The following is a 24,072-nucleotide window of genomic DNA, read 5'->3' as shown; positions in this document are numbered from 1 at the left end:
TTCTCTCTGTAACTATTGGATTATGAAAGTTAGGTCCACTTCACTTCCCTTCCTTTTCCCGATTCCTTCCTCCTCCCCTACATTTGAGTCACACATCATTTCACACTAGCAATTATGCCGACGGAGGGAAGCCACCCTCGAATTATACACACACACACACACGTCTGGTCTGAGCGCTTGGCAGCCAGCCGGGCGTATGATTGGGCCATGAAAAGTGACCTCACATATCGGAGGGAAACGAGTTGATCTGCACTACGTTGAACCGCAATTTTCATATGTGACAAAACATTTGGGGACATTTGGGCATTATCAGTTCAACGGAAAAGCAAACTTACTGTTAACCGTGTGTGTTTTACCCTTTGGAGTGAACTAAGCCAAAGACCACAGCCCTATTTGATTGAATGTTTCCGGGGTGGCTTCCATCTCGTGGGCGATAATGTGATAAGTGTGTGTTGAGGGAATGTGATTCGATTTAGGGACCCAAGCTTAACCAGTTAGTGGACTGACTGTGTACCTGTTTCCAATTTCCTACAGCTCTATGTGTGGTGTGGGGGCATCCATATTATTATCTGGGGAGGGAATTCCACATGTATTGTATGTAATTACACAAGCAGGAAATTAAATTGTAGTCATTGTACTGAATCTGAATGTGTACCAACACTGAAATGACACTGTTGGACTCCACTACTAAATGCATGTATGTGATTATTATGTAACTACTGCTGCATTAGCTAGAATTAGCATAAAAAAAGGGAACTGTTTCCTACAACATCCCATGTCAAAGAAACACTAAACATACAGCACAATGTTATTCAGTAGTATAAATAGTTTGGCCTTGTAGTAAGATGCGGTACCACTTTATGCAGTAGCACTAAGCATATTGCCTGATTGGACCACCTTTGGTGCTGTCCATTCTATGCCTGACTGAAATCATCCGATACAGAACCAACAGTTAAACACACACATGCAGAAAAACAAACACACACACACACACACACACACGCACACACACACACAGAAAGACATGCGAAACGAGTCGTGACTCACTAAATACATGTAAAAGAGAGACCCCTGTTTCTGACTAAGCCCACACAGATATACCCCTGGGCAGGGACGTCACTAGAGATTCATGGATAGGGGGGCTATGCCTCTTTTAGGGGGGTCTGGCATACACCCTCTTGTCCGTTTACCGTTAGCTAGCAGTCTCAAGCCACCGAAGTATATAAAGTTACAAGTAGGTCTAACGGTGCATGTACACTAGATAATGGTAAACTACCGTGTGCCGCCAATTGTGACTCGCTTGTGGGCGTGCTGGCAGCATATAGTAGCACGTTCGATTGTGCGTCAATTATTCAGCATAGCAAGTTTGTATGAAGCTTCTGGTTGTTAAATGGGTACATAGTTCAATAGTAATATAATCTAAAACACTCTGGTGACAAGCTTTGCTGCCCTGTTTCCAGTTGTCCACATGGCTGGGAGAACCTATTCAAGTAAGTAAATACATTTCTCGTAAATGTAAAAAAAAAAAGATGTATTATTAGCTAACTAGCTACAGTGCAGGCTAACTCAAATGTGCTGCTTAATGAGCTAGCTAACTATCTAGCCAACTTCACATACTATATAGATAGCTAAGTGAATTAAATATCCCCAGCTACCTAACTTCATATTAGCTAGCTATCTTGATATATTTATCACTGTAAAATACAAACTCCAAATGCATTTGTAGGTAGCTAGCTAACAGCCATGGAGGAGGGTGAAAGGATAGCAGCCCCAACTGTCAAAGTGAGAGTAGGCTATTGTGGATAGGGCAGGTACTTTTGTGTTGTTCCTGTCCCTAGAAGTGAGGACGGAGATAATAGTAACATAATATTCAGTGTGGTGTAATTTGACTATAATGAAGTCTGTTTCTTGTGAGGTTTTCTGTCCTCAGATAGAGAGCTATGAAAGCCTGTCTACATATGAAGAGGTCCCAATGAAGAGCAGTGGTTCTCAGTCCTGGTCCTGGGGACTCAAAGGGGTGCACATTTTTGCTTTTGCATTAGCACTGAACAGCTGATTCAAATGAACAACTTACCAAGCTTCAAGTGGTATTTATGTATTCATGATCCTGTTTGTGTCACATGCTATACATGCACATATGTGTGTCCATGCATCTATCAATCCAATGTTATCATGATTTGTTATCAGGGATATTATACTGTAGTGATCCACAATGACCTGGTGATGTAGAAGTCTAATAATTACTTTGTCTTCTATATTCCTACAGATACCTTGTAACTGGAGAGTCCTTCAAAATGATTGCCTACAGTTAACGTAGTAGGGCACTGCAAGGTTGGGTGACCAGGGCCATCTGGGACTGCCTCCTGGAGGAATTCAGGTGTGTGAAGGCTACCTGTGTCCTGCGTAACTTCATGAGGATAGACACGAGGACCAGGAAGGGACGTATTCTTTCATTTACTTAGCTATATCAACTGCAGTTATTAAATTCCCAGTTTCTCTATCTTTGATTTCTACTTCTCAGGTGAGGGTGCTGTTTAGGTAAGGGTGTGATGTCTGTACAAAAACAAAACAGGCTGTTTTAAATCACCCATATTGAAACAATGTAGAACAATTAGACACCCTATAACCCACACCTACACACTCATGTATCAATCTGATTGATGGATTGTGTTGTGCAGTAAGCAGGCTCAGGTGTATAACTGTGGCTCCTTCCACCTTCAAAGAATAGGCAAGAGGGCCAACCATGGAGAATAGTAAGACACTTCATTATTTCTATAACTACGCTATATTGTTTGTCCTCGAGTGTCTGTTCATGTTTTCCAGCATAAAGCTCTCTGCAGCCACGTAGTGTGATGTGGGCGCCAGGTGAGACCACACACAGATTCCTGTTGAACTTATTTTCTCAATAACAGTCTCTCTCCTTCACTTCACCCCTCTCTCCTCTTCTCCCTAAATCCTCTAGGTTATATCAGCTGTGTCGGTGAACCCCTCCCACATCTGAACTGGCTACAGAGGGCACAGCATGATCAGAGGTGAGAGGTCACTTGGTCAGGTCAACAGGAAGTATTATTAAAGAGATGCTTTGCATTGAAATACAGAGATGCAGTAGTCCCAGAGTTAATGATCCAAGGTCAGTTTTGAATTTCACCTCCTGATGATTATGATGACTAACAAAGTTAGAATAAAAAATAAAAACAAGGCTTAAACATGCTGTCTCTCGTTGGCAAATATGTTATGATGTGAGAGAGGATGCCAACCCCCAGTCCCATCATCGCCGCCTCACCCGTAATGTAATTGTGATGAACAGAGAATATTTGGGTAGCACTGTGATTCATTAATCATATGCTGCCTTCCCTGCTCCTATGTTTTTACCCACTTCCCTTTCTATTGCTTTCTATTGGAGGAGCCTCTGCTGAAATGAGTTGAGTGGATCTGTGGGCTGGTACCTCCGACGACGCCTGGTGTGACGTTGTTCCTCTTCGTTTCTATATTTCACCTTTATTTAACCGGGTAGGCTAGTTGAGAACAAGTTCTCATTTACAACTGCAACCTGGAAAAGATAAAGCAAAGCAGTGCGACACAAACAACAATACAGAGTTACACATAAACAAACGTACAGTCAATAACACAATAGAGAGAGAAAAAAAAGTATATGTACAGTGTGTGCAAATGAGGTAAGATAAGGGAGGTAAGGAAATAAATAGGCCGTAGTGGCGAAATAATTACAATTTAGCAATTAAACACTGGAGTGACAGATGTGCAGAAGATGAATGTGCAAGTAGAGATACTGGGGTGCAAAGGAGCAAAAAAAGTAATAACAGTATGGGGATGAGGTAGTTGGATGGGCTATGTACAGGTGCAGTGACAGAGAGAAACGAAGAGGAACAACGTCACACCAGGCGTCGTCGGAGGCACCAGCCCCCAGATCCACTCAACTCATTTCAGCAGAGGCTCCTCCAAGTCGTCGAGAGGGATGCAGCCCAACCTGATGCTCACAGGAAGGAGGATGAAGAGACCCTCTTTGCCATGAGCCTGGTGCCAACACTGAAGAGGCTGCCTCAGCAAAGACAAGCAGCATTCAAGGTTAAAATGTATCAGCTGCTTTTCGAAGCAGAGTTCAATGGTACGTTTTTTTCCTTCTCCACATCACAGGTAGTGTCATAAGTGTTGCGACAGTGAAGTAGGTCATTTTTACAGTATACTCATGTAGGCTAATTGGTATTTCAGATCAAAGTATTATTATGAGGCAAATGTATAGCTGTTGTTTCTGGGTTAGAAAATATCCTAAAACAACAGTTTGCTGTCAAAATATTTGCCTGGCTTATTCATCTTTTGATCTGAAATACAAATTCCATGAGTAAACAGCGAGTATTACCAACTTTACTGCACTCTTCCAATATTTATGCCTCTAACTACACTATACAAGCAGTATTTATTTAACATTAATCTCACCTTTTATGGTGTCATTATGTTAAGCTTGTATGTGTTGTTTTTCTCTTTCCTTCCAGAAATGGAGTCCATTTAGCCGACCAGCTCACAGGAAGGACAGGAAGAGGAGAGGAAGAGGAGAGGAGAGGAAGAGGACGGGAAGAGGAGAGGAAGAGGACGGGAAGAGGAGAGGAAGAGGACGGGAAGAGGAGAGGAAGAGGACGGGAAGAGGAGAGGAAGAGGACGGGAAGAGGAGAGGAAGAGGACGGGAAGAGGAGAGGAAGGACGGGAAGAAGAGAGGAAGGACGGGAAGAGGAGAGGAAGGACGGGAAGAGGAGAGGAAGGACGGGAAGAGGAGAGGAAGGACGGGAAGAGGAGAGGAAGGACGGGAAGAGGAGAGGAAGGACGGGAAGAGGAGAGGAAGGACGGGAAGAGGAGAGGAAGGACGGGAAGAGGAGAGGAAGGACGGGAAGAGGAGAGGAAGGACAGGAAGAGGAGAGGAAGGACAGGAAGAGGAGAGGAAGGACAGGAAGAGGAGAGGAAGGACAGGAAGAGGAGAGGAAGGACAGGAAGAGGAGAGGAAGGACAGGAAGAGGAGAGGAAGGACAGGAAGAGGAGAGGAAGAGGAGAGGAAGAGGAGAGGAAGGACAGGAAGAGGACGGGAAGAGGAGAGGAAGGACAGGAAGAGGAGAGGAAGGACAGGAAGAGGAGAGGAAGAGGAGAGGAAGAGGAGAGGAAGGACAGGAAGAGGACGGGAAGAGGAGAGGAAGGACAGGAAGAGGACGGGAAGAGGAGAGGAAGGACGGGAAGAGGAGAGAAAGGACGGGAAGAGGAGAGGAAGGACAGGAAGGACAGGAAGAGGAGAGGAAGGACAGGAAGAGGAGAGGAAGGACAGGAAGAGGAGAGGAAGGACAGGAAGAGGAGAGGAAGGACAGGAAGAGGAGAGGAAGGACAGGAAGAGGAGAGGAAGGACAGGAAGAGGAGAGGAGGGACAGGAAGAGGAGAGGAGGGACAGGAAGAGGACAGGAAGGACAGGAAGATGAGAGGAAGGACAGGAAGAGGAGAGGAAGGACAGGAAGCACAGGAAGAGGAGAGGAAGGACAGGAAGAGGAGAGGAAGGACAGGAAGAGGAGAGGAAGAGGACAGGAAGAGAGGAAGAGGACAGGAAGGACAGGAAGAGGAGAGGAAGAGGACAGGAAGAGGAGAGGAAGGACAGGAAGAGGAGAGGAAGAGGACAGGAAGAGGAGAGGAAGAGGACAGGAAGAGGAGAGGAAGAGGACAGGAAGAGGAGAGGAAGAGGACAGGAAGAGGAGAGGAAGAGGACAGGAAGAGGAGAGGAAGAGGACAGGAAGAGGAGAGGAAGGACAGGAAGAGGAGAGGAAGGACAGGAAGAGGAGAGGAAGGACAGGAAGAGGACAGGAAGGACAGGAAGAGGACAGGAAGGACAGGAAGAGGAGAGGAAGGACAGGAAGAGGACAGGAAGAGGAGAGGAAGAGGACAGGAAGAGGACAGGAAGAGGACAGGAAGAGGACAGGAAGAGGAGAGGAAGAGGACAGGAAGGACAGGAAGAGGAGAGGAAGGACAGGGAGAGGGAGAGGAAGGACAGGAAGAGGAGAGGAAGGACAGGAAGGACAGGAAAGACAGGAAGAGGAGAGGAAGGACAGGAAGAGGAGAGGAAGGACAGGAAGAGGAGAGGAAGGACAGGAAGAGGAGAGGAAGGACAGGAAGAGGACAGGAAGAGGAGAGGAAGGACAGGAAAGACAGGAAGAGGAGTTGTCTGGGTGTTGTTTTGGCCTCCATCATTGTACCTTTCTTTTCACACACGTCAGTTCCCTTTAAATTCAGTCAATTCATAAAGTCATTTGTTTATAAAGTCTTAGGACAGCATTCATTATTAGTGTTACATAGATTTCTGAATTGACAGAATTGAAACTCACACACCGGAGAATTCACAGATGCTCTTGTTGGTCTCTTACGAGACTAAAGGTGAATATATTTCTTTCATTTAAAACCAATTGAAAACCAAGGTGTTGAAACTTTTTGTGAAGTTATGTTCCATCGACTGGTCCATGACATCCAGGGGCCATTTGTTTGTTTAGCTGTGTAATGGCTACAAATTATTATATATTTTTTTCAGAGACAGACACCCACACACACCTCTCCTCTCTGTACCTCAGCTCTCCAGTGCCCTGCCCTCTCTCTTTATGGCCATGTCTGAAGTTCCCCTACTACGTCTAGGCTTTATGAGTAGTCCCTGTATCTGTCTGCAGTTGTGCCAAAAACACATGCTCTTGTTGTTCTCTTACAGATTAGAGGCTGGATATTCATTTTTGTTATTTTTACATACAAATACACACCTCGTTCAAATAGTTTCATTTTTAAAAACATTTTTTTACAACACACATACCTGGCATTTTCTTTCCTGTACTTGAATACTTAAATTATGTTTTCATAGTCAGTTGTTTCAGTTGTTTATTCATATCTCATTTAGACTTAATCTGCTTATTTCTTCCCTACACCTTTGCTGATCTAAGACAAGATGAAAGTAAAAACACATTCTCTTCCTAATTAGTTTTTTTCCCACCTGTATTTTGTCAGGCCAGTGAACATGGTGGTTAACTGTACTATTTGTATGGACCCTAGGTTACCCTTTCCCTTTGTTATCATACTAACTGTATGTCGTATAACCTTAACTAGTGCTCCCGCTCAACCTGATGTACCATGCCAGGTGTGTATAATACTGACGTTAATGGGAGAGGGAAGGGTTTTTAAGGTGTGGTATTTACTCCCAAATGTCACTTAAATATAACTTCCAAATGAAGAGAGACAATGATACATAAAGTAATCTGGGGGGGAAAGGCAACTTTATGGACACCAGTGGATGGTTCTTAAAATAACCTTTGTGTTATGGGGCTCTTAAAAGAGCCGTTTCACTCCACGGTATACTGCCATGGGACTTCACCTGCTGGCGATGAGAAGTAGGTGGTCAGCTTCTCCCTCACCTGGAGTGCCTGTCTGGGGGCGTTGTTGGCACCTGCCCTGGTGACATCAGGAAGGTGACCATTTGGCGTGCCCATCTCCATCCGGAGCGGCTCCTGGAATGACCTCCGCAGGTAGTTATAGAGAACACACGTGGCCTTCACGCAGGAATCGACATTTGAGAGGCTGAGACCAAGCAGTCTCTGATACATTCTCCACCGGGCTGCCAGAATCCCAAAGGCGCATTCAACAACTAACCTTGCCCTGGACAGCCGTTTGTTAAAGATCCTTACAGGCTTTGGCAATGGCAGCTGGCGTTCAGCGTAGGGTCTCATGAGGTTGTGTCTCAAAGTGAAGGCCTCGTCGCTGACGAAGATGTGGGGAACACGTCTTCAGCCCCAGGGAGTGATGCAGGTGGTGGAATCTCCAATGTGCCATCCTGAAGTGCCTGGCCGAAGGCCGAGTCCCGGAGGGTCCCGCCATCACTTCCCTTGCCGTAAGCACCAACATCGACAACACGGAAACAGTAGATGGCATCTACTACAGCCAGGAGTACAACTGAATATGTACTCTTGTAGTTGTAGAATTGTGAACCTGAGCACGGTGGAGCCTGGATTACTACATGTTTCCCGTCAATGGAGCCAAGACAGTTGGGGAAATTCCACCTCTCCAGGAACTCGGCAGCGATGGCCCTCCAGTCTTCCTCCTTGGGGACAGGCATGTATTCACCAACCAGACAGTCCCAAATGGCTTGTGCCACAGAGGGGACAATGCCTGCCACCGTGGACCATCCACTTCGGAAGCTGAATCCGATGGTCCTGTAGAAGTCCCGTCGCCAAGAATCTGAAATATAATTCAAAATAATTATCAATATTGTGTGTGATTTGAATTCCACCCACATATTATATCTACTCATATATCTACCTCATTACAGTTTATTATGCTCTACTAATTATATTGTAATACTCAACCATCGTTAACAATGCCTTGAAACAATACAATTCAGTCTATGACTATCATTAAACTGTAGCCCAGGCCAACTCTACTCTTAGTATCATTCTTTCTATCTACTTAAAAGGGTTCTCCGGCTGTCCCCATAGGAGAACCCTTTTTGGTTCCAGGTAGTACCCTTTTTGGTTCCAGGTAGAACCCTTTTTGATTCCAGGTAGAACCCCATTGGGCTCCATGTATAACCTATTCCCCAAAGGGTTATACCTCTAACCAAAAAGGGTTATCCTATGGGGAAAGCAGAAGGACACCTTTGGAACCTTTAGCTAGCTAGGTTGCACATATAAACAATGTATCAAATATCAATCAATTATGGTACCAAAGGCTTTAAAAATGTACTAGAATGTAGCTTACCGGAGACAAATCGCCAGGCGTTCAACTGGGCTGATGGACTCCCGGTAGTTGGTATCCATCCGGGTGATCCTGGCTCCAACCATCTGGAGCAGGTGATCGAACTGGCTTTGGTCCAGACGAAAGTAACTTCGGAATTCCTCTCCAAACATTCGAAGCTCTTGAACTCCCAACTCCCCTGCCTGCTTTCAGGACTTTAACCATCTCTGGACCCACACAGACCTGTGCTTTCAGGACTTTAACCATCTCTGGACCCACACAGACCTGTGCTTTCAGGACTTTAACCATCTCTGGACCCACACAGACCTGTGCTTTCGGGACTTTAACCATCTCTGGACCCACACAGACCTGTGCTTTCGGGACTTTAACCATCTCTGGACCCACACAGACCTGCGCTTTCGGCACGGCTGGTCCCGGCCCAACAGCGCGATCAAGACCACCTTCCTCAACGTTGGTCTCATTGTTGAAAGAGCCTACGCTGCTATCTTGACTATTTATTATTGCATTTCACTCCAAAACTGCATTTAAGGGACATCATATTATAGGCTCTCACAATTCATTTGTGGATGTCATCAAATAAATAATATACTTGGCAAATAAATGAATAACAAAATGTTAAGAAATTCTACAGTCAAACTGTTTTTATTATGTTATCCCACATTTTTCTACTGGATGTGTGTGCAAAACAAATTCAACATTCACATTTCGCTACTTTCTGTCAAGTCTACAATTTCATGCATACGTTCGATAAAACCAACGTATGCGCCACACAAAACGCACTGCAACTGCCTCTGCAACGCAATGCTGCAAGGCAAACGCAGCCTTCCATTGGAAATGAATGTACTTCTGGTGTACCAAAACGCAAGGACACAGTCGGTGTGTTCGAAGTGTAACAGTCACTAGTGCATATGCAGCAGCCTCCCCCAGGCCCTAGTAAGAGGTCTAAGATGCCATGGAACGGTTCACAAAAAAAAAAAAGAAATCACAGAGAAAATATATTGACCGATATATTGATTTATTTAGTGGGGGCTAATGAATATTTTAGGGGGGCTTTAGGCCTAGCGACATCCCTGCCCCAGGTATGTTCATAAAGTAAAAAAAAAATGGACAGGGTTTGTCGTGACTGTACATAGGCAGTGCCCAAAAGTAGTGTACTATATAGGGAATAGGGTGCTATTTGGAAAGCACACACAGTATTGATCTGTATACCAAAGGGAATTGACCCGTGTCTCTGTAGGCTGCAGACTGGAGGCTTTTATTAAGTGATGGTTGCCTCACCACATGCTGTCTCCTGGCTGCTGTCACTCAAAAACAGACAGCGGGGATATTTGGTATGACAACCAGTTCACTTCATCTATTGAACGGTGAACGGGTGTTTTTACAAATGGAATGGTTCTCAAAGCCTGGGCCTATTGATGCGATTGACAATTGTGTAGATAGAAATCGATGTAGGCTCAGGTTAGAGGGAGCACATGGGCGCACACACCCACAAGAACGAACACACACACACACAGATTGCCAGGAATCAGTGGTGATGACTGCCCGGTGGGAGCGATCCATGCTGTGAATGGATTTGTGGCCAGAAGTGGTTTCTTTCTTATCAATCAATATGGGGCTGTAACAGGCAACTGACAGCTAAAGTGGTTGGGGACTGATGGTTGGGACTGATTGTGAAAAGGTAAGAGGAAGCTCTGTCAGCCATTACGCATCCTAACCCCACTGGGGAAGGAGGAAACGGATGCACTTGAAATGGCACCCTACTCCCTTCATAGTGCACTGATTTTGATCAGATCCCTGTGGGCTTCGGTCAAAAGTAGTGCCCTATACAAGGAACAAGGTGCCATTTGGGTCAAACAGTGAGAAATAGATTTGTCTGAGAGATGGTCCGATCCGGAGGCCTACCTGTGACCTGCAGCTTGTCCTCTGTGACCTCACACTTCAGGTAGAGGCGTCCCCTCCTCTCGGTGTGGTCCGTCCCACACATGCTGGGCACGTTCATCACACACTGATTGTGCACGTTCATGTCGCAGGCTGAAGGGATGCAGACACACAGAAAGACAGACAGAAAAAGAGAGGCGGCATTAAACAGAGGTACCCAGGAGAGACGGAGAGGCCGAAGAAAGGTAAACAAACTAAAAAGGTTGGTTTAAGCAAAACCGGATGTGCGTTATTTATGAAGTCAAAAGGCCAGGTGTTGCCAGGGAGTCATTGATATCTGAGTTCATCCTGAAAAACTGTGCTGTTCACATGTGAAAACATGGATCCTGTATCTCAAACATCCCGTGTTGTTTTTGGTCGCACTGCTTTGCTTTATCTTGGCCAGGTCGCAGTTGTAAATGAGACCTCTCAACTGGCCTACCTGGTGAAATAAAGGTGAAATGAATAAATAGAAAATCAGCGTCTACAAACATAGCCTCTGGTCTACAATATGGCAACACGCAATTAAAAACACTTGATGATAATCTAATTTGCAGTAGGATTAGAACAGCCAGCGTGTGCCAATCTCATTTTGCAACCATAACCTAATCCCTATTTATATATAGCCCCGAGTCATAATTAGTATTACACGCCAGCTCTGGTGAAGAGATATGATGTACTATTTAACATTGAATTAAAGTCATTCGTGCTTTGTCACATATGAAAATCATAAGACTGAGGGAATTGAACTAATAAAGGCCCGCAGCAGCTTTGATAATGTATATTTAAAGATCTCTGGAATCATGTGAATCGTGTGTGGGTTTCAGAGGGGAAACTGCTGGAAGGAATGGACAGGAACTGGAAATGCAGTTTTAAATAATGGAAATCATCATTCGGGCAATATGACAGAATTGTCATTTAACTTCATTGTGCAGTATGAGCGATGTCAATAAAGTTGTGTTTGAATGTACTTTGAGCACATCGAAAGCCTTGTTTCCATTGGAACTTTGAAATCAAGCCGTGTTGGGCCTTGGTGGGCGAGCTCAAATCGTGTTTCCACTGCCTCCAGAATGTAGAAATTATCTCATGTTGCTTGGTAGCCAATGTGACTCTGCAGCTAGCTTCGCTAATGTTGCTAGCTAGCTACCGACATTTTGTAGAAAGTCCTTTTGCTACAACCAGCTAGATAACTAGCCAGCTAGCAAGACGAAGAAAGAATTGAATTAACCCTCACCACATTGTAACTAACGTTACCCCATACTCCTGCCAGTGCTAGCCAGACTCAGAGCCATGTATTCATAAGGAACAAAAATATAAATGCAACATGCAACACATTTTTTTACTGAGTTACAGTTCATATAAGAAAGTTAGTCAATTCTAATACATTCATTAGACATTAATCTATGGATTTCACATGACTGGGAATACAGATATGCATATGTTGGTCACAGATACTTAAAAAAAAATATGCCTCACAATGGCCTCAGGATCTTGTCACGGTATCCCTGTGCATTCAAATTACCATCGGTAAAATACAATTGTGTTCGGTGCCTGCCCATACCATAACCCCACCGCCACCATGGGGTACTTTGTTCACAACGTTGACATCAGCAAACCTCTCGACCACCCAACGCCATACACATGGTCTGCAGCTGTGAGGCCGGTAGGAAGTACTGCCAAATTCTCTAAAACGAGGTTGGAGGCGGCTTATGGTAAAGAACTTAACATTCAATTCTCTGGTAACAGCTCTGGCGGAACATTCCTGCAATCAACATGACAATTGCACACATCCTCAAAACTTGAGACATCTGTGGCATTGTGTTGTGTGACAAAACTGCACATTTCAGAGCTGTCTTTTATTGTTCCTAGTACAAGGTGCACCTGTGTAATGATCATGCTGTTTAATCAGCTTCTTGATATGCCACACCTGTCAGGTGGATGGAATATCTTGGCAAAGGAGAAATGCTCACTAACAGGGATGAAATTTGAGCCCAACATTTTAGAAGTAAGCTTTTTGTGCATTTGGAACATTTCTGGGATCTTTTATTTCAGCTCATGAAACATTCACATGTTGAGTTTATATTTTTGTTCAGTAAAATTTGCACTGCTCGCATTACTTTGACATCCCATCAGCAGTAAGTATATAATATATTATTATTATAAAGTTGTGTGGAAGCTGTCAGAGTGACTTGAAGGCTACTCAAAGTGGCGATTGGCAATGATAGAACTGATGTTCTGTGTCTGACTGACAGGCTCATTTAGAAAAGGTGAAGCAACAAAAGAGCTGTGGTGTAATGTGATGGATATCATGCTAACCAAGGAATGCTAAGGGAATCCAGTCGTATGTTAGACATTGTGCTGCCAAACAGCCAAGCCGGTGCTTTACAGGACACCAATAAGCAGGGCAATACAAACACGCCGGCGAAGCTGTCTTTGTCTGCCTGGGAAAATCCATTACATTCCTATCATAGGAATGAGGCAGGTAACTTTTAGACCAGATAGATGCACCTGTACCTCAATAATTTACATCTGTACCTCAATAATTTACATCTGTACCTCAATAATTTACATCTGTACCTCAATAATTTACATCTGTACCTCAATAATTTACATCTGTACCTCAATAATTTACATGAGTTATGTAAGTAAATGTGTGATAGAAATGTCATAATTTGCTAATGTTAAAAGGTTTGTTTTGGAGCATTTTTGCATAATGACAATCATAACACTGCCAAAGAACGATAACATTAGCTGTTATGAAATGACTTCCCAGGTGTTACTAACACCTAGCCAACATTAACCTCTTCAAATCAAGATACTACTTTCCCCAGCGAGGTCCAGCTTCATCACAGCTTTCCTGGCTCCATCATAGCCCACTATAACACATTTCAGTATAAGGAGAGAGCTCCACATCCTGTTTGGCTGCCAGTGCATTTAGCATTCTGTCCACTTTAGACGCGTCCTAATCGGCATTCCTATCTGTCTGTCTGTTAATGGGAAGAGCAGTTAGCGATTTAGCACTAACTGTTTGTGAGAAGAGCAGTTAGCGATTTAGCACTAACTGTTTGTGAGAGGATTTCAGCTCATTTATTTCAGCTCATGAAATACGGGACCAACACTCTACATTTTTGTTCAGTGTAGCTTACTAGCTAGCCAACCAAGCAAACCAGACGACATCAGTGGGTGGATCAACAGCGACGCGTGTAACATCAGCCTTCCGTTATTGGTTAGATTGGCCATAGCCAGGTGCAGCGCGTGTCAGCTTGATGTTAAGGTTGTGTATAGTGATCCCCCGGCTAAGCGCACGGAGAGGTACATTACTCACTGTCACACTTCATCCCCTGGTGGATGAGACCATACAGGAGAGAGCCACAGTGGTCGCAGAAGGTGGGGCTGCCATAGGTGTGGATCTTAAACTTGTGCTTGGTTCTGGGGTCCTGCAAAGACAAAGAGACATGGTGAGGGGTTAGTTAAGTATAATCATGTACAATACGCAGTATGATCAGAGTGGTACTGCAACAGAAAGAAAAGTACCCAAAACATGAATGTAGGGTTGGAATTGTTTTCTTTTATTAACTCCAGTCTGTACAGTTCAAGTTCCTTTTTCCACAGATACAGTAATGATGGAAAAGCTATTCAACTGAGCCAGACATGGCAGGATCTGAAAAAAGATATGAGAGTAATAATTGGAGTCGATACATGAGATAACATGAGATGAGTCAGCGCTAGTCGTTTAGTTTGAATGAAAAACTTCAAACACCTGTACGGTCTATACAAAGCATGTTCTTCAGCACTGGCTTGACAAGAGTTTGCCAAGCTGTAATCAAGGCAAAGGGTGGCTACTTTGGATAATCTCAATATAAAATATATTTTGATTTGTTTAACACTTTTTGGGTTACTACATGAGCTCATATGTGTTATTTCATAGTGTTGATGTCTTCACTTCTATTCTACAATGTAGAAAATAGTAAAAATACAGAAAAAACCCATGAATGAGTAGGTGTGTCCAAACTTTTGACTGGTGCTGTATATCATTAGAAAAGGATGTCACAGTACCCTGAGTGCTCAGAGTAGAAGTTGGCCTTAGACACAGATCTAGGATCAGCTTGCACTCTTCAAACTGGAACTTCAACAATTGGGGGAAAAACAAACACTGATCCTAGAGCAGTGTATAGAAGCAACTTCATCCTACTACATTACTATACCAAAGGAGAAAATACCCAATCCTTAGTGAATGGTTGGTTACTACTGTCATTGGTATAACATGACACCATGAGTCATAATGGGATATGAAGAAGTCAGAGCTCAAATGAGTAGTGTCATTTTAATGACCTTCTATATTTTATACCCTCAGGCCACGGTTGACTGAGACCCCCCGAGAGCACTGGGCATCTTTTCCTTGTTTCCCTCTACAATGACCCATGTGTGTATCAAAACAGTAGACTTCTGACACCATATTATATTCTGACATGATTATCTCGCCCTGCTTATCACTGGATCATCAAGGGCAGCTCGGAGGTCAGTATGCAGCCCTCCAGCAGCCATCTGCAACACCTGGATAGCCGTGCTGTGAAACTGATCTCAGACCAGGGCCAGAGCATTACTGAGGCCAAAGAACACTGTATCCCAATGTAAGATACCTCTAAGATATGTCCAAGATCAAATAAGCGAATGTGTCCAAGATCAAATAGGAGAGTGTTGCCCTTAAGGAGCATGGTGAAGAAAGAGAAAAGGTCCAAGCAAGTGTGGGAGATCAAAAGAAGGAGAGAAAATGTGTCCCTTTATCCGTCACCCCTGCAAACAGTATTGCAGCCTATCATAGTTCAGTATGGTAGAGCATGGTAGACTCCCTGGAGCAGTAGTGTGACATGTAGAGTGTGAACAGCTTCACTATGGTGTCTGGTTTTGTATTATAATCTCAAAAAGTGACCATATATTTACATAGCCGGGTTAACAGCCCCTATTTAGAATCGGGGCATCGGTAGAGCTTTACGAGACGCAACACCTCATCAGATCCTTGTCTGTACTGGAGTTTGAAAAGTCAAATCACGGCAATTATCACAAGGACTCAGTTTTATATCCACTGAGAACAGGAAGTTCGAGATAAGAGTTTTAGTCTTACACGGACCGGGTCGGAACAGAGTATGCCGAGCTTCGCTGGAAATGAAATCTATTGGCAGCCCATTGTAAAAATGAAATAACTGACATAAATAAAAGAGTTGAAAAGATATCGAAGTCAATTACGACGTTCAAAGAGACGGAGACACGTTGATAGCATCGGCATTAGAGATCCTGAGATAGTGACATGGTAAAGAAGAAGATTTGAGATGGGGCTCTGCATGTAGAACATCTACTTCATGCCTACAGTTAGGGCAGTGGCGGTCGTGAAACTGTGTCAGCCGGTTACTGTTACGCAAAACTAATGCCGGGCCCACGTTAATTGACCGTTAATTAACAGAAACACATTTAGTATCTCCAGGCCTCCGCGCGTACAAGCTGCGTACAAGCCACTTATGCACACCTTTGGAACATCTACATTTAAAACACTTAAATAAATCAATTGCATATACGCCATCACAATAAATCCATTATTTATTTTATCCAGGTCTAAAGAAACATTATGATATGAAGAACAGGTATTTCAGACTAACAGAACATGAGTTGACCTACTGCTACCTGGCAATGCACCATGCCATAGGCTGTAGGCTTGATCGTTTAGCTGACAAGATTTGCTAATAAGTCCCATGGCATTATTTTATATTATATGATTTTAAAAGTCAGAAGAATATAATTAAACTTAGCTGAATAATAATAATAAATTGAATAATGAATGAATAATAATTCCCATTCCGGAACGAGCGCACATATGAAGTGTGATGAGAATAACATTGATCATTTGGAAAAAGGTCCTATGTGCTAGATTTAGAGTTATTTGGCAACTTTAGTTGTGAATGATACAAACCTTAGAATGTCTTAGAAATCAAAGCATATATGGGCAGTGCCCCTGTGACAACAATTTTGGACCCCCTTGTGGCCCCCCTAAATGTGGAGTATGAAATAATTACAACATAATAATAATAACATAACTAATTTTTGCTATAGCTCTTTTTTTTTTACATCCATTATTATACAGTGGCAACGATGATGATTATGAACATGGTCTTTTGCCTGCTAATGCCTGCAATGCAGTGAAGAAAACGATATGACAACAATAACATCTAATGTAACTGGCCCCTCTAACAGTACAACTGGCCCCAGCTTGCCCCCCCAGTTGAAATTGCCTAGAACCGCCACTGTATATGGGCTCCATGGTACAACTATAGGCTGTTGATGATTTGATAAAATCGCAAAAAAAGAAGCTTGCACTCTGTACCTTGCCTCAGTACACGCTGTCCTCTCATCAAGTGATCGTATTTTCACCCATCAAACTATTCTCAATTTAATCTGGTCTTTACTAATATGTCAAATGAGTTTTGATTTAGAATGGCCCATTATCAAATGGGCAGGAACAGGAGCAGGGGAAAAAAGACATGGCATCTGTATGCACTCGAATAGCGAATGGAGGCTGAGCGCTTTCCCGCCGGTCCATTTGTCAATAATGATGGGTAGGCTACTTCGGATTTATAGCGGAGCATGTGCTTAATATGAGCAGCTGAGAAATACACCGCTCAAAAAAATAAAGGGAACACTTAAACAACACAATGTAACTCCAAGTCAATCACACTTCTGTGAAATCAAACTGTCCACTTAGGAAGCAACACTGATTGACAATAAATTTCACATGCTGTTGTGCAAATGGAATAGACAAAAGGTGGAAATTATAGGCAATTAGCAAGACACCCCCCAAAACAGGAGTGATTCTGCAGGTGGTGACCACAGACCACTTCTCAGTTCCTATGCTTCCTGGCTGATGTTTTGGTCACTTTTGAATGCTGGCGGTGCTCTCACTCTAGTGGTAGCATGAGACGGAGTCTACAACCCACACAAGTGGCTCAGGTAGTGCAGTTCATCCAGGATGGCACATCAATGCGAACTGTGGCAAAAAGGTTTGCTGTGTCTGTCAGCGTAGTGTCCAGAGCATGCAGGCGCTACCAGGAGACAGGCCAGTACATCAGGAGACGTGGAGGAGGCCGTAGGAGGGCAACAACCCAGCAGCAGGACCGCTACCTCCGCCTTTGTGCAAGGAGGTGCACTGCCAGCGCCCTGCAAAATGACCTCCAGCAGGCCACAAATGTCCATGTGTCTGGAGTTACATTGTGTTGTTTAAGTGTTCCCTTTATTTTTTTGAGCAGTGTATATATATAACAACACATTTCACTCTACGCATCAGCCACTGTTTGATGAGCATGCTATCGCTGCCTGACAGGTGACATTCCGCCCAAACTCTGTATGCCATGGGCTCTCCAACCTTCTTCCTGCAGCTACCCAGTGCTTAATTCTAGGAAACCAAGTGAAATCGGTCCGGGAACATCGGTAGTAACATAGTTTCGCAACGAAACATATTTCAGCCACTCTGCACACTCGAGAAATTAATAAAGGAGAGAGAGGAGGAGATGGAAACGAATGGTGGTGAGATATTCTGTATAGCTAAAAGGTAATGTGTCACCCAATTAATTATTAAAATTCCCTATTACAAGGCTATTCAAAATCACCCTGGACAATCAATGAGCCTCGGGCTATACGTTCTCTCCCAGACTCGTGGATAGACATTTTGTAGAGTAGCATTAGATAACCTAACCAGTCCACCAGTATGCATAATAACACAGTCCACACTAAATGTTGATTACTCGAATTTGTTTAATTCTGTAGGCTAGACCAATGAAATACCAAAGACATCTTAAATAACTTTAGTTTGATGTTTTTCTGCCATGCATAATATGCAGTAGGCTATGCATGGTATAATGGCACAATCATCGTTATAATTCAGGTTTTTTTGGGGGGGGGGGGGGCTCATAAGCCTATGCATATGTATAAGCTCTAATATGCAAATGGCGGTTTTGAATTAATCATCACCTTAGAAAGCCGTCCATTTTTTGGGGTCAGGCTTTGAAACAGCATCCCCACAATGACCATGTTTTCCACTCAGTTTCAACCTGCTGTTGAACTTCCTTCTTCAAATTGATCAATCACAGTGAGGTGAGTTTTAAAAACAGGATTCTGTTTTGATGATAAGTGTTTGATGTGATTTTCCATTGCATTTGCAGTGATGTCAGAGTGGTTAGAGCCCTGAGTAACAGGCCATTAGGACCCGATGGTCATTAGCAAGTTGGGTACTGCCAAAGCATGTCCAGCGTGCATAACAGGAGATTACCGTGACTCAACGGTCACGTGGAATTTGACTGCGATCATGACTGCCAGTGTGGTGGTAATAAAGGTCACCGCAACAGCATGTTGTAGTAATCTATGGTAGCCCTTACCCTAAAACGGGAATGGTCTCCTCAGTATGTGGTTTGAAAGTGATCTACAGAGCATTCGGAAAGTATTCTGACCCCTTGACTTCTTCCACATTCTGTTATGTTACAACCTAAATACTTATTTTCCACCATAATTTGCAAATAAATTCATTAAAAAATCCTACAATGTGATTTTCTGGATTTTTTTCCCCTCATTTTGTCTGTCATAGTTGAAGTGTACCTATGATGAAAATTAAAGACCTCTCTCATCTTTTTAAGTGGGAGAACTTGCACAATTGGTGGCTGACTAAATACTTTTTTGCCCCACTGTAGACAGGTGTGTGCCTTTCAAAATCATGTCCAATCAATTGAATTTACCACAGGTGGACTCCAATCAAGTTGTCGAAACATCTCAAGGATGATCAATGGAAACAGGATGCACCTGAGCTCAATTTCAAGTCTCAAAGCAAAAGGTCTGAATACTTATTTTAATCAAGTATTTATGTTTATACATTTCTAAAAACCTGTTTTCACTTTGTCATTATGGGGTATTGTGTATCGGAAAACATGTAATTTAATCAATTTTATAATAAGGCTGTAACATAACAACATTTGGAAAAAGTCAAGGGGCTGGAATACTTTCCAAATGCACTGTATATTACCCTATAAAGGGCGAGGTCTAATTTACAGCTTACTTCGCTGTTAAACTACGAAATGAAAGAGTGTAATGCACGCCTATAAACTCTGAAGCGCAATGTTACAACCATAGAATTAGGAATTAGAGTACTAAGTCATTTAACAGGATCTCTATGGTGACAACATTCACGTTTACATGTTGCAGTCAGTTGTGTCAACGACGCAGCCATTTGTTTCAACGCAACAAACTAATCCCATTGGCTTGCCTGTCACATTTATGAACTCAGTTTCTTGCTCGAAGGTCGTTACTTTTTTCCCTTCTCAATAGTGCACTGTTTTACTGTTTTATAGATGAGAAAACATTCCAGCTATCGCTCGACTGAAAGTCCCCTTGAGGTCATTTCTAAAGGAAATAGGTGGCACGATATCGACCTTGGACAAATATGGGAGATGGTAACTAAAGTGTCATGTCCTATCTTGCGCGTAATCTCCTGAAGAAACAAAGCCCAAATGTAAATACAGTAGGGAGTTCTCTTTCTGTAGCCTGTGCTGGATAGAGGATGCCAGATGCCACAGGAATAGTGGATCACGGCATTGCAATAGAATAGCAAACTGAGCCCTAGTTGTCATGTGACGTGGTTGGAGGCCTGATGACAGCATCATGGAAGGGAGTGCATTGAAAGTTGCATTTGTGTGTACACGTGTTACTAATTTGATGAAAAGCGGCACATTGAAAGTACACATACCTGATCTGATATTCATTAGCGGCACGCATCACACTCCCTACTCATAATCCATACTCAATTGGAGAATAATGCCAACTGTGTGTCACTTACTCACAGCCGAAGCGTCAACTGAATTGAATTGTCAATATGCCATGTCTAGGACTACGCCTCAGTACTCAAACTGCATGGATTCATTCATATTGCCCATGCATTCAACAGTGTGTGAAACAGCAAAGTCATCCTTACGGCTGAAAATTGGAAGGCTGCCAGTTAGTCAAGTGGCATACTAATTTCCCAATGTTTTCTCCATTTCAGCCATAGGTCTCTTTTAGAGAGTCCAATCCAATTTTAAGTGGATTTGCATTGAGAACCCCATCCAGACTACCCCTCTGCAATGAATTCCGTTTGATGTGAACACCTGGCTGTTTATAAAACTGGAGACCGGAGCGCTGCTCTCTTTTCCAGGAAAGTGGGGATAAATGTATGCTCCGGCTGAAGGAAGCCCGGGGAAAAGCAGCCCAAAATATCTCCCCAGTTCCTTGAGACACAATCGTACACTGCCTGCCAAAAAGGAACACACTTGATGAAAGAAGAGGGAGAGAAAGGGAACGATGCGATATGTCTTGAGACACAATCGTACACTGCCTGCCAAAAAGGAACACACTTGATGAAAGAAGAGGGAGAGAAAGGGAACGATGCGCTATGTCTTGTTGAGAGGTGATCGAGAGCTAAGCGGGGAAGTACGATGTGATTCACTCTGTAATTTAGCCTTGTGTCACAGTGACACTGAGTCCGGCCTGAGGACTCTTGGACACTCTCCAATAGAGCTGGGCGATATTGAAAAATATTTCATATTGCGATAAATTGCCTGAATTGATGAGCTAACGATAAATAGAAAGATACGTTTATAACATTAATGTGCACCTGTCACGTTCCTGACCTGTTTTCCTTGTTTTTGTATTTGTTTAGTATGGTCAGGGCGTGAGTTGGGGTGGGCATTCTATGTTATGTGTTTCTATGTTTAGGTTCATTTTCTATTAGCCTGATATGGTTCTCAATCAGGGACAGGTGTTTTACGTTTCCTCTGATTGAGAACCATATTTAGGTAGGTTGTTCACACTGTTTGTTTGTGGGTGATTGTCTTCCGTGTATGTCGCACCACACGGGACTGTTTCGTTTTTGTTCGTGTATGTAGTCTGTTCCTGTTCGTGCGTTCTTCGTGTTTATGTAAGTTCACATGTTCAGGTCTGTCTACGTCATTTTGTTGTTTTGAGTTTATTCAAGTGTTCATCGTGTTTCGTCTTGTTATAATAAATCATTATGGATTCAACCTACGCTGCATTTTGGCCCGACCCTTACTCCTCCTCCTCGTCCGAGGAGGAGGCATTAGACGAGCGTTACAGCACCACAGTTTTTTTTTTAAATGATCCTTTATACTACTATTACTAGCTTGTTGGTAGTAGCCATCAATTGTCCTATTAACTTCTTTGGGGTAGGGGGCAGTATTTTCACATCCGGATGAAAAGCGTGCCCAGAGTAAACTACCTGCTACTCAGGCCCAGATGCTAGGATATGCATATTATTAGTAGATTTGGATAGAAAACACTCTGAAGTTTCTAAAACTATTGAATGATGTCTGAGTATAACAGAACTTAAATGCCAGGCAAAAACCTGAGAAAAAATCCAACCAGGAAGTGGGAAATCTGAGGTTTTTAGTTTTTCAACTCTTTGCTTATCCAAGATACAGTGGAAACTGGGTCATGTTGCACTTCCTAAGACTTCCACGAGATGTCAACAGTCTTTAAAACCTCGTTAGATGCTTCTACTGTGAAGTGGGGCCGAATGAAAGGGGATTGAGTAAGGTCTGCCATGAGCTGAACATGCGCTGACCATGCACGTTCACGTGAGAGCGAGCTCTGTTCTATCGCATTTCTGGAGACAAAGGAATTCTCCGGTTGGAACATTATTGAAGATTTATGTTAAAAACATCCTAAAGATTGATCCTATTCTTAGTTTGACATGTTTCTACGGACTGTAATATGACTTTTCGTCTGAACTTTTGCCTGGACCTGCCCGCGCGTCGTGACTTTAGATTGTGTACTGAACGCGCTAACAACAAGGAGGAATTTGGACATAAATGATGGACATTATCGAACAAAACAAACATTTATTCTGGAACTGGGATTCCTGGGAGTGCATTCTGATGAAGATCAAAGGTAAGTGAATATTTATAATGCTATTTCTGACTTCTGTTGACTCCAACATGGCGGATATGTCTTTGGGTTGATTTGTCGTCTGAGCGCCGTACTCAGATTATTGCATGGTTTGCTTTTCCCGTAAAACAAAATTGAAATCTGACACTGCGGTTGCATTAAGGAGAAGTGGATCTAAAATTTCATGTATAACACTTGTATTTTCATCAACATTTATGATGACTATTTCTGTAAATTGATGTGGCTCTCTGCAAAATCACTGGATGTTTTGGAACTATTGAACATAACGCGCCAAATGTAAACTCAGATTTTTGGATCTAAATACTGTATGAACTTTACCAAACAAAACATACATGTATTGTGTAACATGACGTCCTATGAGTGTCATCTGATGAAGATCATCAAAGGTTAGTGATTAATTTTATCTATATTTCTGCAATTTGTGACTCCTCTCTTTGGCTGGAAAAATGGCTGTGTTTTTCTGTGACTTGGCTCTGACCTAACATAATCCTTTGGTTTTCTTTTGTCGTAAAGCCTTTTTTAAATTTTTTTTAATCGGACACTGTGGCTGGATTTTTACATGTGTAAAATACATGTATGTTTGAGGAATTTAAATTATGGGATTTCTGTTGTTTTGAGTTGGCGCCCTGCAGTTTCACTGGCTGTTGACGAGGTGAGACGCTACCGTCCCACATACCCTAGAGAGGTTAACAATCCCCCATAATAGCTACGTTTCAAACTTCACATTTCTCTAGTACAGGCTACTTATCGCAATGAACGATATCAGCAAAATGCCTGCGATAAGTGATCGGTATGGTCGGTGTCGATCATTATCGGTTTATCGTCTCACCTCTCCAGCTCCCCAGCTGTCTCACATTACAGTTGGAATTAACTTGGCACCTTGGCACACACACGCCTTCAAAATCGCTTCAATTTCCCACCTTCATCCCACTCCATCCCCGAGTTGTGTTGGATGCTACATTAAAGCCCTGGAATAAAAGTGTGAGTGAGTGTTTGTATTTTAATTGCATTGTCGTCTCCTGCTCCTCACTCACACACACACACGGCAAACACCCCTTAATTAGCTGTCCCCACTGTGTGTTTGACGAAGCAGACCGGGTCGGTTAAAAAGAGAGGGGGAGGAAAGGAGAGAGAGAGAGAGAGAGAAATAGATACAGCAAGACAGAGACACAGACAAACGAGAGAGAGAGAGATAGAAAGAGTTGTCGCGCCAGCTGCAGTTACTCATGTCCACCCACACACATCTGATCCTGAAGGATTATTCCGCTTGTTTTCCATCTTTTGCCTTGTTCTCTCCTTCCAAGGATTGAATGAGACGAGGGGAGGAGAGTTCCGCTGCAGAGGACTTGTTCTATTGTTTTTATCTCTGGTCACGTCAGTTAGCATGGGTAAAGAAAACGC

At 43.1% G+C, this 24,072-nt stretch overlaps 1 protein-coding gene across 2 annotated transcripts in view; it reads right to left on the bottom strand.

The window, feature by feature from the left end:
- LOC129839135 (protein kinase C alpha type) overlaps positions 1-24,072 on the bottom strand; it is a 239,135-nt gene that overhangs the window by 96,989 nt on the left and 118,074 nt on the right. For both annotated transcript variants that reach the window (XM_055906412.1, XM_055906413.1), the window contains exons 4-5: positions 14,009-14,120; positions 10,669-10,797 (exon numbers count right to left, since the gene is read on the bottom strand). In XM_055906412.1, the coding sequence (XP_055762387.1) occupies positions 10,669-10,797; positions 14,009-14,120 (241 nt within the window). The remainder of the gene's footprint in view (positions 1-10,668; positions 10,798-14,008; positions 14,121-24,072) is intronic.

Source organism: Salvelinus fontinalis, chromosome 40 (genome assembly GCF_029448725.1).
Source record: "Salvelinus fontinalis isolate EN_2023a chromosome 40, ASM2944872v1, whole genome shotgun sequence".
Classification (NCBI taxonomy): domain Eukaryota; kingdom Metazoa; phylum Chordata; class Actinopteri; order Salmoniformes; family Salmonidae; genus Salvelinus; species Salvelinus fontinalis.
The sequence above is the reverse complement of the archived record's forward strand: the minus strand, read 5'-3'. Positions and strand labels throughout refer to the sequence as shown.